The following is a 24123-nucleotide window of genomic DNA, read 5'->3' as shown; positions in this document are numbered from 1 at the left end:
CGTTGTATCGTGAGTAGTTTGTGACTCTACAAGTTTAGTATCGAAACTAGCTTGTTTGGTATTACCGAGGTACTGCCAACACGATGGGTGATCTCCAAGTCGTCGGAGGAATCAAGAAACTCAACAACAACAACTACAAAACGTGGGAAACATGTATGAAGTCCTACTTACAAGGACAAGATCTATGGGAGGTCATTGGTGGAAGCGAAACTACGCCACCAGAGGAAGACGTTAATGGTGCTTTACGTAAATGGAAAATCAAAGCAGGCAAAGCAATGTTTACCTTGAAGACCACAATCGAAGAAGAGATGTTGGAGCATATTCGGGATCAGAACACCCCGAAAGAAGCTTGGGATACGTTTGTGACGCTTTTCTCAAAGAAGAATGATACGAGACTACAACTTTTGGAGAACGAGCTATTATCAATCTCACAACGTGACATGACGATTGCTCAATATTTCCACAAGGTCAAGTCGATATGTCGGGAGATCACTGAACTAGATCCGCAATCTGTCATTGCAGAAGCTCGAATGAAGAGGATCATTATCCATGGACTGAGGCCGGAATATAGAAGCTTTGTTACTGCTGTACAAGGATGGCCCGCTCAACCATCACTTGTAGAGTTTGAGAATTTGCTGGCTAGCCAAGAAGCTATGGCTAAGCAAATGGGAGGCATCACGCTGAAGAGTGAAGAAGAAGCACTCTACACAAGTAAAAGTCGGAGGAATTTCAAGCCACCTTCTAAAGAAGGATACAAAAATGCTGACAAAGGGAAGAGTCAACCAGGAACCTCACAACCATGGAGATCTCAAAAGACCGACAATAAGAGTTCTCGGGGGAGGAGGTTCGAAGGCAACTGCAACAATTGTGGAAAGTGGGGCCACATGTTCAAGGATTGTTGGTCAAAGAAAAAGTCTGTGGAAAGCAATGTAGTAACTTCCAAAAAGGAAGTAGAGGATGAATGGGATGCTGAGGCACTATTTGCTATAGAAGAGAATAAGACTAAAAGAGGACGGTTAATGTTCCTGGAAACCAGGGTAAATGGAGGATACACCAAGGCATTGGTAGATACAGGTGCATCTCATAATTTCCTTGCTGAAGATGAAGCTAGGAAGCTGGGCATCAAATACACCAAAAATCCAGGCCGGTTGAAAGTCGTCAACTCTTTATCCAAGCCTATCATTGGTGTTGCATATGGAGTACCTCTTAAGATAGCAGAATGGGAAGGCACCATAGACTTGACAGTGGTGCATATGGATGACTATCGTATGGTATTGGGAATGGATTTTCTAGACAATGTACGACCCTGGTCATTTGAGAGAGATGATACCATGCGTATCACTAAGGGTTCAATAATTCACATTGTACCCTTGAAGAGAAGTAGGATTGGATCCCAAATCCTATCAACTATGCAACTCGACAAAGGTCTCAAGAAGAGTGAGGCAATGTTTATGACAGCCTTGAAGGAGGAAATTGTTCCCTCAAAGATGGACATTCCGAAGGAGAAGAAGAACATAATGTCACCAGGGTTACATAAAAACTCGCATCTTAGACGAAAAGTGGAACATGTGATGGAGAAACTGGATAAGGTGAATAAGAAGAAAAACACATTAATTCGTAAGAGCAAAGAATTTTCCAGGGCTTGTAAAAGGGACAACCCACATGCTTACAAGTTCGCCAACGGGAGGCATAAGAAACTATATAAGAGAGTTCAACGGGGTCACGAACAATATCATGGTGCAACAAAAGGCAACCACGGATGTCGTTGTCAACTATGGAAACAATATATGAAGCAACGACTGCAACAACTGAGGAAAAACAAAACATGTGGAAGAGAAAAAGTTCTCAAGGAAGAAGTCAATATGAAACATATCAAGACTAATGACCAAGTAGCAAATGGAGTTCATAAAGGGTTAAGTACTGACAAATATGAGGGCTTTAATTATCAGCTCAACATGGTACAATGAATAGGGGCTAGTGCTGAGGGGGAGTGTTGAAGGTCATCAATAGCCCAATAGAATCATGTTATTGTCTAGAAGAAGTTAGCATGTTCTAGAATGATCTGGAAGATTCTAGAACATTATGGAATACTATGGAGGAGTGTTGAAGATGCCGGAAGATTCTAGAATACTCTAGAACGAGATGGAAGACCCCGGTAGGACATTATAGAACATTCTAGAAACATATAAAAGCTTGTAATAGATATAGAATATGGTAGATAGTTCTAGAATAGCCATGAATGTATGTAGATCTAGAAACTTCCTATAAGGAGGTGAAAACACCTATAAATAGGTGTGGAGCTCATTTGCTCCAAACCATCCCAACATCCAAGTATCCAAGAAAGCCTCAAAGAGAGAAAAGTGTGTAGTAGTCTCACAAAAAGTGTAAGTTCTCCTTAAGTGTCTTAATAAAAGTCTTGTTGTTTCCCATATAAAAGAGTCGTGTTCAACATCTGAAGAGTTACCTGAGGAGTAACAAACTTAATCTGAAGGTATGCTTCTCTCTCCACCATTGAAAAATTATAAATATATTAATTGAATATGCATATATTCTTTCAATCAACAAAATGCATATATTATATCAATATAAGCATCATATTGTTTGTGTGTCGATATATGGTTGGTGACATGGACATGCAATTGCTTCTTTTTCGCTTTCTAATTATTGAATACGATTAAAGTTGTGTACATGGAAAACCCATCATGAATTCCAAATTAAGTGAAAATCGTTATAACAAACATAAATACTTCAAATTTGTAAGAAAAGCAGCAGATTTGAAATCCTAAAATAATTTGTGAATTTCAATTGATCGTAGAGTTTGTATTATTCGTTGAAGTTGTATGATTTAGATTTTGAAAACTTTGTACTAATATTTAAATAAAGTACAAACAAATTATATGAACATGTTCAAATGATGAATTATTTTTTACGTACATGAGATTTTTCGAATTATTTAACACCTGTCACTTTGTCCATTTGAAAATGTCAATTATAATTCTCTTTGTTCAACAATTCATCTAACCAATGAGTAATACTAACTGAACTCATTACAACCTATTCAAATTGACATTGATCGAGTGTATGGAGGTTTCATTAAATATGTTGATTTTGATTTATTTTGCAGTCTCTATGTTTAAGAGTTAGGCTGAAAACAGAACACAAACAGGGGAGACCATCCAATGTTCCAACATTTTGAAGTCACAACACTTGCACTCTTTGCTTTATGAAATTGAAATCAGTTTCAATGAGACTCCAATACCTCACTTCTCTCTAGCATCTCGCTGTTGACAACTGCTAAAAGAGTAGAAGAGGCTCTCTGGGAATTACAAAATTAATATGAAGGTAATCCCCTTCCTCTATTTTTGACCTCTTGTAGTTTATACTTTATAGATCAATATATACATAAATTAGATAATAGGTTTTGCTTTCACCAAAAAAACAGACGTTAGTGAGTATATCATAAATGATAAGTTTTTGTCATGATATCAGCAAGTCCTATTGTTGACGAATATGATTTAGCTAGTTATTTAGTAAAATTCGGTTTCATGTGAAAAAAATAATCGATGTCCCAAATGCACTTCTTGAAGTGTTCTACGAAATTTGAATGGATAAACATGTGAAGGCTTGTTTAGACTATCATCTTACTTTCTCGTTCTGATTTTGTTTAAACATTTGATTGCAGATAAGTGTTCCTGAGTTCTGCATATGCTTCTCTACAAGCAGACAAATCGACTTCCATGGAAAAATTCAGATGTTTTTGTTCACCACAACTAAGTTGTAATTGAATCATTTCTTTTTATTCAACTTGTATGAGTTCCTTGGAATCTCTTGCTTGTTGTCATGTAACTGGATCATTTTTATACGTGCCTATAGTACTGCATTTATAGATGTAGATGACCAAAATATTTTATGGTACTCGTGTATCGATATATGTTCTTTGTACCAAAAGGAGTAACAAAGATTTAACTCAACTTGATCGATCATTGTTGATGCTAGATTCAAACCTGATTAACGTGAATGATTTAGTATCGAGCAATGTGTGCTTTTGTACAAATTGCATGCTTTGAATTGTTTAGATGAGATACCTGAAAGCAGCCGAGTTGCTACAAATAAACATGAGGTGTTCTCTCTTCATTTCTCTTTTAGTTAGATCCTTCAGTGTCCCTTTTTAAATTTATTTTATATCTTTCAACTCCTCTTTTCAATCTCCTGAACTTAAATGATCTCTTAGCTAATTTATTTACAAAAGTTTATCTAAAACTGGTTATGAGTACACTCTTGATCTGATTCATGCTACAGATTAATGATACGGTTGATATAGTAACATAAAAGAGGCAAATCACCTTTTTATTAATATTTTATCTTGTCAAATGGTGATTAACATCTATTTTAGCAAGTTGAAATATTTGAAAATGGATTATAATAATAAAAATGTCATAAAAATTTAACACATACAATAGTTTGTTTCGAATTTCGTGTTTGTCTATATAAGTGCTTATTAGGGCGTAACAACAAAACTATAGCAATGTACTTTCATTTATTCGAGTAATATAGCATCCACTTCTCATATTTTTGTACCTTGAAAAATCTTGTGCTTTCAAAAGACTATAGCATCGAGTTTATTAGAATAATTTATTTCCTGATAGCTACACTTTACCCATTTGAAAATGTCAATAACATAAAATGTCAATTGTTATGCTCTTTGTTCAACAATTCATCTAACTACTACACTTTAGGTATTTAGAATCTAATGATTGACTGAATATTGAAAAGATTACAAAAGGTTTAACTAGCATTCGAGGGGCTAGGAACTCTCCTTAAACTCTGTTAACTAAAGACAGTGGCGGACGCAGGAATGTGTAACATTAGGTGCATCTAGATTTTTTCTCTGTTTCAGTTTTTTATTTTCGGAACCTCTACCCGTCGGAACATGTGTGTGTGTGTGTGATGATGCCAGAACAAGAAATCAAAATAGCAATAATAGTAATGGTCTGACGCTAATGGTTGCATACTAGTGATTATGTTTGGGCTATGATGATGAAGCCGGTGGTGATGCATGTGGTTAGGAATCGTTTCATTTCATGTGTATTTTATAACAACAAAAGTTCAATATTAAATTAATAACCGTTCAAATAAAAACTTGTTAACATTAAGGCATAACCAACAAAAGTAAATTAACAATTAAATGAAAATACATAACTCAAGATTTTATGATAAGTTCACTCAAATATGATTAAAACACACCTTTTATCTTCTCACGAATCATAATCAGGCAATGATAAGCCCCAAAAAACTTTACATGATAACTTCTTGTTGCTAATAGGATTCGAACATTAATCATTTGGGGGGAGAAGATTAATTCAACTCCTTAAACCAACTCCACCAACTCAACTTTTGTTTAATGACTGAATTAAAATAATATAAAATTGTTTCTGTAGGTGCATATTAACAAAAACACCTTTTTTGCACTATTACGAAAAAATCGAGTACTTACATGTAACTACTTGGTACACTCTATTATAGGTCGGCCCCTCACTAAAGATGTCAATTGCTAACACTAACCTACTATTTATAATAAACTGGTCTAACTAATCCTACAGAAAAATCTTTCCTTAATCCCACCTGAAACTTATGCCTAAGATTATAGAACTCTTTTAACCAATCTACAATTATAATCTCAGCATTTTTTTCAACAATTCTTGGGTACCCTTGTGAGATTACCATTTTAACATCTTCTATTTTCATAACTTCCCAAAAAATCACCATCAAGTGCATATCATTTTCTTCATCTTCAACATCACCGGAAGAGCTAAAATTGTTAGAAGGCTTATTATGCATAGGATACTTGTACCTCGGGGATGATCTCTTATTCCTTACTGGACTGGATCAACATCTTTCTTATGTTTTTCACCCACAATCCTCCTAATCACATAGAAACGATAATGGCCTTGATTAGCTGTGTCATCTTGGAACACAGATTTCGTCTCTTTTTCTTCTAATTCTGGAGAATTATTTGATTTTGATGGAGATTTGTTTACCTGAAAACTCTTAAATGACCATCTTTTTCAATCGATATTAAGTTTCATTGTGCCTGTCGATTTGAAGTCCATGATATGTGGACTCTGTAACATTGAATCCACATCTGGTCCTTGCAATTTTGAGTTCGTAAAATTTGGGTTTTCCGTCTCTAAATCCCTGAAATTCCTATAGACTCATGGATTGATGCTGATTCATTACATGGATTTTCTCCTCGTTTTTAGCAGTTATGCATATCTCCACTTGTTCGTTTCTAGCAGTTATGCATAACTGTTATTCCTATCTCAGATTATAATATAAAGATGACAACACATTTTAAAGAAAAAAAAAACAAAAATGCTTTCACTATTATCCAGAAAAAATGTGTTATTCAGCCCCGACGGCATATTTTAGAGGTTTGATGTACATGGTTGGTGGTGTTCCAGTTATGTCCTCATGACATCATGGCAACTAATGTTTTCTTTTCTATATCACCAAAACCTTTTTCCATATTACCTTGATACCTTCCATGTTTCAGCAATCAATTTCAATTTATTTGGTTATATTCGATTTGAACAAGCCTCTGTTTGATAGTTTTACATGCACGTTATCTGTTTGATAAAATGCTTGACTGAAGTTATGAATCGAAACAATAATAACATGCAAATGCAATCCATGGTTAAACATAGTCTTTTGGCAAGCAATTAATGTGTATTTCCTGACGGGATATACATGTCCCTATTTGACACATCTAAGCAATTTCTGGAATATAAATCCAATTATTAATTTTTTCACGTAAAATGATCACTTTGGATGATAACATTAGTCATCCCAATCAATCTGAAGCAATGACTAATGACCTTCAAAAGTCATGACTTTCCACTTGATGAAAGCTTATTGTTTGAAATGGATGATGTTAGAAATGATGTTGAGATGGATTTTCAAAACCTGTAACATATCATTTGTTTCATTTCTAATTTTATATTGATATTTAACTTTCATACCTTGTTTTAGTTGTTAAGCATTGAAGGAGGTTCTTTGTTCAGCATAATATGAAGAAAGGGCCTGTTTGTATCATATCTAATTGACCAAATTGATTCTGAAAATTTGGAATGTGGGTCTGAATACTGCTTCACAAACTGTAAATATAATAGCATCCAAGGTACTTGTGTTTATCTCAACATATACAAAAACAAACCTCTTGCTTTCTAGTGACCATGATCACCATTGAGCCACTATCTTTGTATGATACTATCTCTTTTGTTGTCTCTAATATATTCTACAAGTTATATTCTATCATGATTGTTAAACAGCGATTGATTTGGTGTTGACATGGATGGAGTTTGCTCCATTATTCCAAGTTGATTCTCTCTTTTTGTCTTGGTTTCCTTACCTACTTTTGAACACCCCTATCAGTCAAATAACATTCCTTTAATCATATATTCGCAATTCTTATGAGCATAACAGTTTTAGAGGTCTAGAGAACCCTAGTGACGGTGGAAACTTGTAAAGCAAAGGGTTTAACACATATCATCTAGAGATTGAAGTCATTAAAAAGTTAACTTTTCATGTGTAGGCCCAAAATTGTGTTCCCATCAAATCGATATCACACTCTGGTCTCATATTATTTAGCATAAGTATACCCAGGGTCGGTTGTTGCGAAATCATGGTTAAATTTGGAAAATCGTTTCAATTAATTTACAAATTAGAGTTTCTTGGTGACACAGTATGGCCTAAAAGCTCCCGGGTGACATGTGCTTGTCGACCCTAATATGTTCTTTTTGTTATTATAACTAAGTTATACTACTATTAATGATCATGGTTAATTGGTTATACGCAAAAAATAGCAACATAGTTTCACTGATTTGTTATTATCTCATCCTATTTTCAGTCATATTACAACTTCTACTTCGAAAAATATGTTCAATTATAGCAGTGTCATCCAAATTCAAATAGTAAGGCACTTTCATTGAGTTGTTATTATAGTAACTTTTGGAAGTACAATGACCAAATAAGAAATAAAATTTTAAAGTACCATACTTAAGTTGGTTAAATGAACAACCCAACCTTATAGGCAATTAACAAGCATGCTACGAAAATTGCAAATCTCTCATCATACGTTGTCAATCGATGCATCATGTGTCAAATCACATGGGTATATTCTTGGTTAGTTCCCTCTTTAGATTAACTTGTGAAATGAAAAAACAAGTAGCTAAAAGTTGTAACTGAAGTAAATATAAAGAGGGAAGCTCGATGATCTCTCTAAACAAAAAGAAAAGCAAAGAGAGAGCACCTCAAAATTAATCCGTCTTCCCTGTTAAAATGAAAATCAGTGGCGGACCTTAGTGGTGCCCCAGGGGTCCCGGGCCACTGCTCCGACGCCGGCACGTAGTGTAAATTTTTTTTTTAATGTTTTCTTAATGTTTTTTCTATTGGGTGCACCGGCTTAAAACACGAGTGACACTACTAATATAGATTTATTTGGAAAAAAAAAATTAGTGCCACCCCTACGAAAATGTTCTGCGTCTGCCACCGATGAAAATACAACACACTCTGTTCAAAAAACTCTTGCAAATAAATGGTAATAATTAAAAATGATTTCTCCTTTCTATTATGTTAAATAAAATACAAGTAATAAACCCCTTTTATTTATTTATTTCCCCATTATTGATACATATATAGATGAGCTTCTAATGTTTTGTATACAACTTGTTGGCAATAAACAAAACATTTGTATTACCCCTTGAAAGTTGTAGAGAAGCATATGCAGAAATCAGGAATGTATCGGTTTCTGCTCACACTGATCTGCACTTGAAAGTTTATACACAAATAAGAACCAGGAAATTAACATGATAATCTAAAAAAGTCTCACATATTTATCCGTGAAATCTTTAGAACACATTGATTCACGATATTTAAAGCTTCTTTAACACTAAAATTTATGCAAATGGGATGATGTGACATGTAAATTCTTGAATATTCATTTACTTGAACTATGCTAGGTCTACACCGCATATACGATGCACATCATTTCATTTTCCAACCGACAAAGATGAAGTGATTTAATCTCAGAAAAACTAAATGATATTCCGATAAAGGGGCTAGGTAAGACTTGTGAATAATAATTGATAACATTAATAAGCATACAAGATGAAATCAGTCCCACCATTTTGTTCTAATATTTTGCAATCCATCATAGCCTTTCCATGTTCACAACTAAATGATATTTTACAACAACTAAATTTATTTTATGATATTTTTCAACAAAAAAGCTTCCTGATGTAAGAAAATCTCTAGGGGCTGCTTTTATAGTGAATGCAAACTGTATTATTAAATTTATGTGTAGATAAACCAAAAGAAGTCAAAGGCAGAGGGACGGGCTTACATTTTCTTGTATCATCATGTTTGGAAGTGCGGTGTATATATGTTTACGTTGATATAGTATTTTAATTTTGTTGATTGAAAGAAAGCAAAATCAATTATTATATTTATAATTTTTCAACTGCAGAGGGAGGAGCATACCTTCAGATTATGTTTGTAACTCCTCAGGATATATGAACGAGGGGGATATGTGAGATGAGGGGCCTGTAGGAGCCTCTTTTACTACACCTTTCTTCAAGATTTGGGCATGCATGGATAAACAAACTCAAAAGTGAAGGAAGCAACATTTCTGGTAGATTTATGGTCTTTGGGCACATAGAAATGGAGAGATGCTGGAGGGAGGTGAGGTGTTGGAGTTCCATTGAATTTGATTCCAGTTTCTCAAATCTATATATATCAAGAGTAGTAAGAGATGAAGAAAGAAGATGGGATATCTGACTGAAACTACTCACATCTTCCGACTTTCCACCTCTTAAATTTATGCTCACAAGTGAAGTTGGAAAAATCTGTGGGCCCCACTTTGAAATGGGCTTCTTCAACCCCCCCTATTGCAAGGCGACACAATTTTGGAGGCCAAAGCCCACCAGAAAAGGAAGCATCCAAGCTTTGACAATCTACTATCCTTAGATGTGTTAACACACTGAGTTTTGGCAACTCGTGGTCAGGAAATGACTCCATATTTGGACAATTGTCTATAATGAGACGGCTGAGGTGATTGAAGGAACTCAAATAAGTTACCGATTTCAGATTTGGCCAATCAATTATAACTACAGATTCAAGCATCAATATGTTCGAACTGATCAGTGCCTTAGTCTTCTCTTGTCCTCCTACCAACTCCTTTTCCATTAATTTAGTACAAAATTGGATGGTAAGTGACTTAAGGTTATTTGGACAGCTGCAATGCTCCAAGCTTTTACAACTCCATAGGGTCAAGGTCGTAAGAGATGTTAGGTTGCTCCCACAATTATCCTCCTCTTTCTCTCCTAAACTCACCAAATTTGAACAATTATTTACAAACAACGTCCTTAAATTCACAAGAACCTTACTTGCCTCTGCTTCTGATTCCCACAGGTATCTTATTTCATTACACCCTGTGATCCTTACTTCCTCAATTGCCCCAAGATACTCTATAACACCTCCCCACACCTGATCATTAAGTCCTGAAATAGAACTTATACTCAACCTGGTGATCGATGAAGCTACACGAACCAGACTTGTCAACACCTCATGACCACAATCATATATACTTAGACCTCTCAGCGATGGTAATGCTTCAATTGAGACTCCAACCAAATTAGGACAACCATATAACCAAAGATCTTGAAGGCATGGAAATGCTGTATCAACAACCCCACTATTATAGGTTGACCATACCTCCCACCCCTGCATATCTCTAAAACTTAGAAACTCAAGTGAAGGAAATGCAAGGTCAGTTGTCCCAAGAAACTCCAAACCCACAACTTTCACCTCATCCATGCCTTCAATAACCAACTCCTTAAGTGATGGTAGCTGGCCAAGTAGCGGTAGAGATGTACACTTCTTACAACCATTTAATGTCACTTCAGCCAACCGATGAAATGAGGGATCCCCAACCCAACTCGGAAACTTTGTACCTCCATATGACACAATGCTGAGATGTTTTAGATTTTCGTTATGAGGCTTCATCACATTCAGGACCTCCTGTTCAACTACTTCCTTTCGATAATTATCAAATACATCACTCCATTCCACCTCTAACTCACTTAGCCTCCGGTGGGATAAGTTCACTTCCTGTGCGTGCATCGGATTTTGCACTTTGTCAAGCCCCTTAAAGGAAATTTTACCTTGGAGATCCTTTAGATCTTTAAGCTTGGTTATTGAAAAGCCGTTGTCTCCTTCAATAATGATCTTAGAGAGAGTCCGTAGGCTTTTCAACTCACCAATCCCTAATGGCATCTTCTTCAAAAGTGGAGTATCCCTCATGTCAAAATGCCGCAATTTTTTAAGCTTTGAGAAGTTCTCAGGCAACTTTTTCAAACTATAACAGCCAGAAACTATCAATGTCTGTAAATTATAAAGGTCACAGACATTATCAGGCAAATGTGTAATTTCAGTTTTAGATAAATTAAGATACCGCAAGTGCTTCATACTGCCAATGAATTCTGGTACCTCGCTTATGCTAAGTTCACTGAAACTTAAGACCCTTAATAATGGTAAATCGCGAACTAAGTCTGTAAGAATTTTATTCGATAAGTGGAATTGTTGCCAACTGTTTCGCTCAGAAGATAATGCTAAGAATGTTCTCAAACTATTAGCTCCTTTGAATGCCTCGAACTTTGTGTAAACCATATACTTCTCACAAACAAATGACATATGGCGATACTTACCCGGATCATCCTTCCCAATTTCCTTCTTCTTCTCAATGTCTAACCTTGAAAAAAATTCTCCAGCAACAGACATGGCTAAGTCATTCATCAGGTCATGCATCACAAATAACGATTTGTCATTGGGTGCATGTTGGAAAAATGACCTTGATAACAAGTCTTCAAAACATTCAACACCCATGCATTCCATTGATTTCCCTTTCGTTGATTGACGCAAAAACCCTTCTGCCATCCATAATAGAATCAATTCCTCCATGTCAAACATGTAGTCCTTAGGGAACAAGGAACAATACGCAAACAACAGCTTCGAATTGGAAGAAAGATCATGATAGCTTAGTCTAAGAGCTGGAGTAATTTCATCTCTCTTTCCTAAGCTCCATATCTCACTATTCAAAACTTCCTTCCATTCATCCTCATCTGTTTTTGTCCTCAATAACCTCCCAAGTGCTATCAGAGCCAATGGCAAACCATCACATTTTTCGACAATACCTTCACCATGTGGTTTAAGTGTTGGATATGAATCAAAGTTATTTTCACCGAATGCATGTTGACAAAATAAAGATACAGCATTGTCACGTGATAAAACCGAGAGACTGTAAGGTTGATTGTAACCCAACTGGGTTAGCAACCACAGCTTCCGAGTGGTGATGATAATCTTACTTCCAGGTGCCCCTGCAAGAAGTGGGGGTTCTAGAATTTCCCAATCGGTATAGCTTTCACTCCACACATCATCAAGAACAAGAAGTGTTGAAAATAATGGAATAATTCAATCTTATATTTATTTGTATTCTTAAAGGGCTTATTGTGCTTGAAGTATTTGTTGTGGGTTTAGATTGTAAATGCAGGGACAAATGCGCGGATCTTCTGATATGGGTCGGGTTGATCCATATTCGTGATACTTAGATATAAAAGAAGAGAGAGAGTGGAGATATTTTGCAGATCACATTCTTCAGCTTGAGAGATAGAGTTAGGGTATTCTCAAGTTTCTTTGTTCGTACATCTACTTCTGATCTTGTGTATGTTAACAAGTTGTTGTAATCTCTCAATCGTTTGTTGATAGATCAGCGATCGGATGTTTCTTTTCGTATGATCTGTTTAGATTAGGGTTGAGTGTGATTGAATGAGAGTAGATTAGGGTTTTGTAGTGAGGTTTCAGTTGTAAGTACATGAAAACCTTCTGTTTCTTTATCCTAAATTGATATAAGAAATGAAGATGTTGGGAAAAATATCTTGTGTGATTTCAACAAGAAGAAATCTTTTCTTTGAGATCTTCTCTTTTAAAGCTACTTGAAGAAGATTTAAGTCCTTAAATTCTTTGTTTTCCCCGCCTATGGATTGAAAGATAACTTTACTTATATTGAAGATATCAAATTCATCGGAAACACAAACCCACGCCTTGAGTTCGAAGTGAGCATTCCCTTGCATTTCTTCATACAAAAGTCTAGCTAGAGTGGTCTTACCTACCCCACCCATACCAACTATGGGCACGATGCTAAAGTTTTTATCGCAAGGTTCATCCTCCAATAGCTTGTGGAGCAACGCATCCTTTTCACCTTCACGTCCGACAATACTAGATGCATCAACCAAAGAGGTCTGTAATCGTCTGTTCATCTGTTTTGGGATTTCACTTCTCACACTTAAACCAAGATTTTCTTTTTCCTCGAACAGTTCTTGTAACTTGGTGGTAATATCATCCAACTTGCTATGCATACTTGTACTTACTGAGAAATTTGTGCAACAACTCGGGATGAGATTTCTTACCACGTTTATGGAGGCTCCACGTTCCTTGGTCAACTCACGATGCATAGCTTCGGTTTCCAAATCGTCAAGTAGGTCGTCAATGTCGTAAGCCAGATGTTGGAGACCATTAAGCCACTCTTTAACACTCTCATCAGTTATTTCCTTACGAGAAGCATCATGAAGCAGAAATTTGATCTGGTTTAATGATCTCTTCAGTTTCTTGATCTCGGAATCAATTCCTTTAAGGCGAGTGAACTTCTTCAACGAATCAGAGGCTAGCTTTTCAAATAACACCGAGAAGAAGGCAGAAAGTACTATTTCAGCCATTGTTGAAGGGCGGAGAATATAGTAAAGGTCCGGTGGTGGAGTGGATCTACAGAGCGATATCAATAATTGTTTTATGTTGATGAAATGCACAGGTACTGGAGGAGAACGATTTCAATTATTGTCATAGTAAAGATGTGGACAAACTTGAACCACGTTGCAAGTTGCAATGGCAACTTTTTCATATATGATTCACATGCATTCTAAAGAAAACGTGTTTTTGAATCCGAATCTTTCAAAAACAAAAACAAAAAAGTTGTTAGAAATATACACAATAACGAATATTAAAATGTTTTCATTCCAAATAATATCGACTCTAAAATAAAAGTTTAAATCTATGCTATTAAAATATTTTGTTTTAGCTACAAAATATTTCCGTCGAAAGTGTTTTCTAGGAAATAGACATCGAATTTCCTACAAACTTATGACAAAAGTAAAATCTAACAAAATTCATACAAATTTCCTAGAGAAGTAGATACCCTAAAGATTTTGTCAGAAAAGCGTAAGAAGTTTCCTACAAAATACCAACGAAATATTAATAAATAATTTTGTTGGAATTATAATTTCGTTAAAATGTGACGGGGGCATCCTGAAATTGTTTCCCATATTTTCTTTTTGTTTTCCCTTCATTTTGTTTTACCTTGCCCCCTATTTTTTTTAATTATTATTATTATTATTATTATTATTATTATTATTATTAGTATTATTATTATTATTATTACTAATGGAAATAAAATAACAATTATTACTATTATTTTGAATATTATTGTTATTATTTTCTTATTAGATTTATTATAATTAATTTTTTTTGTATATAAATATATGTTTTCATTAATATTAGGCTTACTATAATTATACTATTATTATTTTTAATGTGCATCTAGATCTAGTTATATGTGTGTATGTGTATCCAACATCTAAGTATAGGGTTTAAGGTTTGATATGTGTATGTATGTATCGGGAAGCATGCGAGTATAGAGTTTAGGATTTAACATATGCATGCATGCTTATGTGCATGTGTCATATATGTATTTCTTTTATATGTACATGTATGTGTAAGGATACGAGTATATGGTTTAGGGTTTAACGTATATATGGGTTAAGGGTTTATCGTTTAACATGTATATGGATTTAGGGTTTAAGGTATGTATGGGTTAAGGGTTCATATATTAAGGTTTAGAATTTGGGTGTCCATGTTGTATGATTATGTTCATGAGTATGTATGTATGTTTATATATATATATATATATATATATATATATATATATATATATATATATATATGTGTGTGTGTGTGTGTGTGTGTATTTACGTATGTATCAACATGTGAGTATATGGTTTATGGTTTGGTATGCATATGTATTTGTGTGCATGTGAGTATAAGGTTTAATAACAATAAAGTTAAATAATAATAAGAATAATAATATATGTATGTATATGTATCACATCCCCAAACCGGAGCGGCGGAAACGTCCGGGGGTGGATAACTTCATGTTAAGTATCACAACACATGCAACATAGTAATCAAAGTACAACAACCATTACATTAATAAAGTATAAGTTTTGCATATGTATTCAAGTCATTGTATATATGACATCATAAGTTATATAACAAAAGATAGAAGACATGACTTTATACTTGTAACGACCCAATTTTCAAGTCCAAAAATTTCATTTTAATTAACTGACTCATAAAAACATTCATAAGAAAATACTGTGAAATCACATCATCTCATAAAACAATGTATCATGTCTGAAAACCCAACTCATAAAATTAGTAACATGTCAGAGTACAATCCCATAATATCCATAGTGTGGAAAACAAAGACTATGTGTATGATGCGCCGCTACAGCGTCAGCTCCTTCCCCTTCGCTGAAGAGGTACCTGAAACCAAAACCGTAAACTGTAAGCACGAAGCTTAGTGAGTCCCCCTATCGTACCCATACCATACAATCACATAGCATACATACTGCCGGGCAATGTTGGGGTGTCGACCTACTTGTACAGCCATTCTGGGGTGCCGACCTACCCGTACGGCCATTCTGGGGTGCCGACCTACCCATGCGGCCATTCCGTGGTGCCGTCCTACCCGTGTCAAGCCATTCTGGGGTGCTGACCTACCCATGTCAAGCCATTCTGGGAGAAGTCTCAATGGGATGCATTTGCAGAGAGAAAGAGAGATCTAAATTTAGTCAATCTCACTACGAATCTACAGAAGTCAGGCAGTTAATTGCCTTCAACCATACCGATTGGACTGATTCTACCATAGAGGCCAACATAGACAATAACTCCCCCCCCCTCTGAACACATCTTACAACTTTCATCGTACTGTGCTCTCCAAAGAGCAAATCTTCTCAAAATCTCACTCAAAAGGTGCTGAGTTGGAATCCCATTCTAACTAAGGATTCTTGTGGTTCCGGAGGATCTCAAGCTTCTGGTCTAGTGGGTCCGTAAAACTCACTAGGATAAGCGGTATTATTAAACCAGACAAAACAACAAGTAATGAAACCAAAGACAGATATAGCCGCTAAACTATAAGATAAGTAAGCCTCTCCAGTCCATAGATCTGGATAGAGTCCCCGGAATAGTACGCGCGCTAGTGCGCTACGGCTTATGCAGTTGATCGGATGAGATAGCCCTTCGGGCAACCAACCAAACCCAGCACATCAAATTCCATTCTGATCAAGAACTTGGAGGTATGGCTGAGTGGCTTAAGGCATTGGTTTGCTAAATCGACATACAAGAAGATTGTATCATGGGTTCAAATCCCATTTCCTCCGGAACAGAAGTGAAACAGGCGGGCGAAATGACGTGAGAGAAAGAACCTCTAGGTGGAGTCCAGCCCCCAGAATAGCACTACTTAGTGACTAGGAGCGGAGAGACCTTTGCGCGTTCTTTTTGTTTGATCGGCCTATCTTCTTTCTATAAGCAAGCTCCTAGATTCCGAATTGACCAATTTCGGGATCTTTTGCAGCGAAGGCCTGTCATCGAATTCTTCAAACCTGGGGCATGTTGATCCTGAATGAAAGGTGTCCCTCGGCTAATTTATATTAAGTTAAGGTGGCCTTAGGTCTTATTCCCTATTGTATTTGTATTGTGTAGTGCTTTTTGATTTCCTAATGGTGGCCATAGGCCCCTATGGTCCATTGGTGCCCCTATGGTCTAGTGGTTACGACCTCTCTCTTTCACGGAGAAAACGAGGGTTCAAGTCCCTCTAGGGGTATACCAAGACCATAGGAATAGGATTTTATCAAAAGTGAAATGTATTTGTCAAGTCCGCCTGGTAGACAAAAGGAAGTTGATTATGGAACGTCTAATTAGGCGTTGGGTCGATGCCCGAGTGGTTAATGGGGACGGACTGTATTTGTACAATACCATATACGATTAAATTCCTTATCTCACTATGGAATATACCCAATTGAGTACCAAAGAAGAGAGCTAGCCTTAAAGGCATTCCTAAAGTGACAGTTGGGAGATAGCTCATTGCCTTGAAGCGGTTTGCGTTCATTCCCCACACGAATAATTAGAAACTGACTTTGTACCATACCATATAGCAAATACCCCACATCGAAACCTATCCTCATTAATTAGGGCGCTTAGCGAGTGGCCTATCCTTTTTCAATGAAAGCCGTGGCTATCCTTGGTAAGAATTCTTTGCCGACAACAACTTTATGTAACTCGGGTAGGACCTTGCGATTGAGAACTCATAGTAAACAGAATTTCTTTCAATACTTGTACCTTCTAAAACCTATTTCATTCCTATCCAAATAGCCCACTTCGGCAATACGATTCCGCACTTTCAATACCAAGATTGAATTCCCTAACTCTCCAACTTGAAATACACCACTTCGAATGAAATACCATTAATAGCTTCCCTGCCTTATCTCCCTGAAAGTCTCATTTTGCACAATTCCCGCATCAAAATGGCCCTATATTCGCATCGACTTGAGAATTCTCATAGTCCTTTACTTCACCAAGATTTGAATAGTCCTCTTAGCCAAGATTGAAAGGATGTCAATCTTCCACCTTTCTCTTTTATTGGCGTCCGATAGGTAGGCTATTAGATTGAGTCGAAAGCCTACCAATGCATAAAGGTTTCGATTTGAGCGAGAGCCCAAACGGGGGAGGCAAGAACATCTTGATCGAAAGCTCCACTGTTCTGAATAGTGAGAAAGACTTTTTCAAATTTGATCAAATCGATCGATAATTTTTTAATATCTTAGGTGGGCCAACCGACCGACCGAGTTGGGCTGGGCGTCCATGTCACAGAACCTTTCTCTAGCCAAGAATCCCATTATTGATCGAATAGAGGCGGATCCAGTTCATTGGCAAATGAAAAATCTACCGTTTTCACACTCTGAAAAACCTAGAAAATAGGAAGAGTCATTAAGACAAGAGCTAGGTAAGCAAGCAAGATGGAGAGGCTAGAAAAGGCAGGGGCTCTCCATCTCTAGGAAGATTGTGTCCAGGATCTAGTAATCTAAAGCCTTTCTTCTTCTAGTCGGCTCGTATTAGCCTGTGCTTTATTACAGGTAGTCATTCCCTCGTTCCTTTAGTCTTTTCAACGGTACTTGAATCTTAAGTCACGGTCATGTCTCGCCCCCCGGTATAGTGACCAGTTCCATGTTTTCCCCGAATCTCATCAGTTCCAGGCTCAAGTGCCTGTTCATCCATCTCCATTCCAAAGGCGAGCATATCCATTGAGTGACTGTAACTGCTATTGTTTATAGTCAATAGTTTATAACCAAATGTTGTTAGGTTTGCTTGAAGGTGTTTTGAAGCCGCTACCAACAAGTATCATCCCCCCCAGAACAACGTTTTCTTTCAAGCCTTTCAACCAATCGATACGGCCCAGGAGAGCTGCTTTTGCTAAAACTCTAGCAGTTTCTTGAAAACTAGCTTCGGATGTGAAACTTTGAATATTCATAGATGCTCTTGTTATTCCCAATAAGACGGCTTGGTAACAGATCGCTTCTTCCAAAGTGCATCCCATTCATTCCGCTCGCAACAATCCAATTAGTTCTCAGGGCGAAAAAACATTAGACATTTCATCTTCTGAAACAAAAACTTTTGATGTTATTTGACGTAAAATAATTTCTATATGCCTATTATATATCTGCACCCCCTGGGAGCGATAAACCTTTTGGACCTTATTAACCAAAGAGATACGACTTTGCCCTATAGTTAGTTCAGCACCAATCAAGAATGCCCAAGGAATTCCAAGAATTCTTGTTATAGATTTGTTCCAACCCTCAATCCTCTTTTCGAGATTCATTAATATTGAATCAATCGAACTCACTTCTAACACCTGTTCCACTTTTGGAAGACCTTGCGTTATATCACCAAATCTTGATTTTTCATATATAAATGTAACTAATGTATCGCCTTCGTAAAGGATTTCCCCATAATGTCCATGAACAGTTGCTCCTGGAGTAGCCAAATAAGGCTTAGCTGATCGTATTACCATAGAGTCAAGTTGAACAATTAGAACTTGACTCGATTTTAAATGCGGTCCTTTTTTTGCTATACATACATTTTCACAAAGAAACTGCCCAAGACTAACGATTGGAGATGTCTCTTCACAATAATTGTAATGGAGAAAATACCAATTTAAATGGAATGGATTCAAAATGATGTTACTGCATGAATAGGGATTATAAATTTGACCATTTTCATCCAGTAAATAATATTTAAGTATTTGAAAAATCTGTTTGAAATTGTCAAATTACAAATAGTTAGTTACCAAGATCGGAATGGATTTGACTCACAAATTTGGCTCAATACTTTTTGAATATGAAATTAACAATGGGCAGTCCCTATTCTAATCAAGAAGAAATAGACCAGGTTTCCATCTTATAAGATGTCTAAAAAAAAGAATTCTTCTGTTTTCTGAATTCTAAAAAAAAAAAAAGAATAAAGAAACAAATACAAGATTTTTTATTTCTTTGTAGTATATTTTCACTAATTTTTTATGGTGGGGAGTCTTATTTTCCCCATCGACCTTTACAATAATGAACAATTTTTCTCTTTCTCGGGAAGGGTAGATATAATATTTTTAGTTCAAATGAATGGATTGTTGAAACTAATGGATTACATGGTAAAAAAATTTGGATAACTTTATGACTTCTTAATTTATAATTTTTTATAATTTTTAGTAATTACTATATTAAATGGATTTACCATATATCTCCAATTTTGAGCCCAATTAATAAAAGAACTTCATTGTTGAGATATTATGTATAACTAATTTGTCAATGTACAAATAATGTGTCAATTTGAAGTAATCCAAAATAACCTATTTTGGATTCATTGAGAAAATTTATTTTTCTTTGAAATTTATGAAATCAGATAAACGAGAAATAATGAAGTATCAATAAAAGTAAAAAATAAAAAAAAATTATTCTATTGAGAGAATAATCTACTTACAAAAGTTGGATTTTAGAATAGGATAAACTATGTCAAAGCCCTAAGATAAGATAAATAAACGGACACCCTAATAAATGAAACTAATGAACCTTCAAATTGACTTTTGAACTCATTTTTTTTATCAATTTGAGTGTTGACTAAAAAATTTATTTGATTGAATTGACTTGTTCAATATCGACAATTGAATATAAATAGGGTATTATTAGTTCGAGTATGCCGCTATGGTGAAATCGGTAGACACGCTGCTCTTAGGAAGCAGTGCTAGAGCATCTTGGTTCGAGTCCGAGTAGCGGCATGACATATTATAAAAGATATCCAATAGATCCTATAATAAAAACAAATTAAATTCCCGATTTCTAATTCTTAATTAATATTAATTTAGGGGATTCCCTCCCTTTTTTTTCATTTTTATGATATTTTCAACTTTAGAGCATATATTCACTCATATTTCCTTTTCAATTGTTTCAATTGTAATTATAATTCATTTGATAACCTTATTGGGCAATGAAATCATAAAACCATATGATTCGTCAGAAAAGGGAATGATAGTTACTTTTTTATGTCTAACAGGATTATTAATCACTCATTGGTGCATTCTTCTTTCTTTCCTTGGTCGAATCATAAAGGGAATGATAGTTACTTTTTTTATGTCTAACAGGATTATTAATCACTCGTTGGTGCATTCTTCTTTCTTTCCTTGGTCTTCCGTTTCGTCATATTCCTAATAACTTATCCAATGACAACGAATTAACCGCAAATGCACCTTTCTTTTATCAAATCTCAGGGACATGGTCTAATCATGAGGGTAATATTTTATCATGGTGTCGGATCCTAAGTTTTTATGGATTCCTTTTTTGTTACCGGGGTTGACCCCAAAGCCATAATGTCTCAAAACGAGGAGGCCATAAAGAAAGTCTTTTTTATTCCTTTGCCTCAAACTTCGTGAAGAACTCCATTCTATCTCTCCCTAGTTACGAACCAAAAACTAGGGCTACGACCTAGTTGTACACTCCCTTCGTTCTACGAACCCTTGTTGATTATGAACTTCGTTCGTGAAGGTGCTAGACTTTTGACGGGCCAGCCCTTTTTTATGCGCTATTTTCCCAAAGAAGCTTTTCTCCTCTGGGTGCTAGGCGCTTTCGTGGTTCGCGAGAAGGAAAAAGGACTCATCCTTGCAAACCCACAAACCATTCCGACCAGCGGTCAAAATTTCTTTGAATATGTCCTTGAATTTATTCGAGATGTGAGTAAAACTCAAATTAGAGAAGAATATGGTCCTTGGGTTCCTTTTATTGGAACTATGTTTCTATTTATTTTTGTTTCTAATTGGTCATGCGCCCTTTTACCTTGGAAAATCATACAATTACCTCATGGGGAGTTAGCCGCCACCACGAATGATACTCGCTTTTTGTTGTTCAAAATTTATAGTTTCATTTTTGTAATTTTCTAGTTGTTCCAAAGTCTTATAAGTTGAATCAATCAAATTCAATTTTTCTCGCTCTATCTTGGAATATCCATTCATGCGAAACTGATTTGCTTCTATTTCTACTTTCCGTAAGCGAGCCCGGGCTTTTTCCTGTTGTTCGATGGCCCCCTCGTGCAATTCTTCTGAATTTCTAATAGTATTCAAGATTCTCTGTTTTTTATTATCTAATAAATCACTTAATGAAAGTAGATTATCTTTCCATTCATTTCAAAAATTCCATGATCCCTTCCCGAACCAAACATGAATCTCTCGATTCATTTGGCTCTCACGCTCAATGTAAATTCCCATATCTTTATTGTTAATGTAATGAGCCTATCCTCTATTTTCTTGTCATATTCCAAAATGAACTCAAAATACCAAAAGGAATCACTAATCCAAGACCAAAATATTCGGAGGACTCTTCTGACCAAACAAAAAATATGTAATTGTCAACAAAGTTGTTTACTTTTTTTTAATCCAAGAAGTTTTTCTTACTTTATACACAATACATAGGTCATCGATTCAACATTGGCTAAAAAAGGGGATAAAATCCCCAATTAAGTAGTTCAAATCATTTTATCGATATGAGTGTTCTATATTGATAAAATCTTTATTTTGAAACCATCTATATATTAACATTAACATAGTGGTCGAAAGAGTACCATGCAGCGTCTGGACTTCAAACAGCTTAGCTTTAACCATGTGAACGGTCCCACATTATTGGTTGACAGAGAATCAAAGTGGATTTTCCAATAAATTACGAAATGCTATAGTTCTTAAATATGATTTCTAAATTTATTCAGAAGTAATTCGCGAGATCATGCACCCTTCTTTATTAGGTATAACTTTCCTAGTTATAACAGAAAAAGTACATCTGGTTGGATCCAACATATTCTTGAAATACACAACTCGCACACACTCCCTTTCCAAAAAAGATCAAGACCCCAAGCACTACACTTAGATTTATTAGATTTGTTGCTAAAATATCGGTATTAAACCCGAAACTCCCGGCGGATGGCCAATGGCCCAAAGAAACGAAAGAATCGGTTACATTTTTCATATGATCTCCTTGTATAGATAGACTAAAAAATCGAACAGAGTTCTTTTTGTATTACTTTGCCCTCTTTTATATATATATATATATATATATATATATATATATATATATATATATATATATATATTGATATTGCTAGTTTCCTACTTTCTAAATAGAATAGATTTTTGATTCGATTTAGAAATAATGAATTACCTCCTTGGTTGCAACCCCTATTAAAAACTAAAAAAAAGGCCTATGAACATGAACGGGAAGGATGAAAGTGAGTTGGTATGCTAATTCCTCATCCGCAAATCAGCCCTTCCTGTGGGTTATTTTCTCAACGAATAAGTAATTCTTGGAATGAAATCTTTATTTAATTTGAAAAAGCAAAGCACAAGTCCAAGGCAATAAAATATGAAAAATTTTGATTTTTCATATTTTGAATATTAAACAAAAGGATTCGCAAATAAAAGTGCTAATGCTACATCCAGGCCATAAATGGTTAAAGCTTCCATTAAGGCTAGACTAAGCAATAAAGTACCTCGTATTTGTCCCTCAGCCTCGAGCTGTCTCGCGATACCTTCTACAGTTTGACCCGCAACAGTACCTTGACCAAATCCAGGTCCAATAGAAGCAAGCCCTACAACCAATCCAACAGCAATAACGTAAGAGCGACGAAATGGGAACAACGGCTTAAGCCATTAGGTGTAGGCGCTTTCCAGAGGTGGAATCTTCTAGTTCTTCCTATTTGACCCGAAACCGATCGATCTAGCCATGAGCAGGTTGAAAAGAGCTCTAATAGGCCTTGGAGGACCGAACCCACGTATGTGGCAAAATACGGGGATGACTTGTGACTAGGGGTGAAAGGCCAACCAAGATCGGATATAGCTGGTTTTCCGCGAAATCTATTTCAGTAGAGCGTATGATGTCGATGGCCCGAGGTAGAGCACTCAATGGGCTAGGGTGGCCCCATTTCGCCTTACCAACCCCAAGGAAACTCCAAATACAGGCCTAGATCGTTTGTACAGACAGACTTTTTGGGTGCTAAGATCCAAATTCGAGAGGGAAACAGCCCAGATTGTACGCTAAGGTCCCTAAGCAATCACTTAGTGGAAAAGGAAGTGATCAAGCGATGACAACCAGGAGGTGGGCTTCGAAGAAGCCATCCTTTGAAGAAAGCGTAATAGCTCACTGGTCTAGCTCCATGGCACCGAAAATGTATCAGGGCTCAAGTGATTCACCGAAGCGACGAGACCTTGAAAGCAGGTTTTTCAAGTGTCAGTAGCGGAACGTTCTGTCAATCAGGGAAGGTTTTTGGTGACAAGACCTGGAGATATCAGGAGTGAGAATGCTGACATGGGTAACGATA

General features: G+C 36.0%; 1 protein-coding gene, 1 long non-coding RNA gene and 1 pseudogene across 2 annotated transcripts; 2 read left to right on the top strand and 1 right to left on the bottom strand.

Annotated features, from left to right (window-relative positions):
• Positions 1–78: 78 nt before the first annotated feature.
• On the top strand, positions 79–3983 carry LOC111911538 (retrovirus-related Pol polyprotein from transposon TNT 1-94). Its single transcript, XM_023907299.3, has 3 exons — positions 79–2491; positions 3125–3342; positions 3683–3983. The coding sequence occupies exon 1, from the start codon at positions 84–86 to the stop codon at positions 1965–1967; it is 1884 nt and encodes a 627-aa protein (XP_023763067.2). The 5' UTR covers positions 79–83; the 3' UTR covers positions 1968–2491; positions 3125–3342; positions 3683–3983.
• A 4658-nt stretch (positions 3984–8641) lies between these two features.
• On the bottom strand, positions 8642–13826 carry LOC111911539 (putative disease resistance RPP13-like protein 1; annotated as a pseudogene).
• Positions 13212–14048, top strand: LOC122196940 (uncharacterized). Its single transcript, XR_006189600.2, has 2 exons — positions 13212–13350; positions 13428–14048. It is a non-coding gene; the product is annotated as an uncharacterized LOC122196940 (long non-coding RNA).
• Positions 14049–24123: the final 10075 nt, after the last annotated feature.

Source organism: Lactuca sativa, chromosome 3 (genome assembly GCF_002870075.4).
Source record: "Lactuca sativa cultivar Salinas chromosome 3, Lsat_Salinas_v11, whole genome shotgun sequence".
In the NCBI taxonomy this organism is placed as follows: domain Eukaryota; kingdom Viridiplantae; phylum Streptophyta; class Magnoliopsida; order Asterales; family Asteraceae; genus Lactuca; species Lactuca sativa.
The sequence above is the reverse complement of the archived record's forward strand: the minus strand, read 5'-3'. Positions and strand labels throughout refer to the sequence as shown.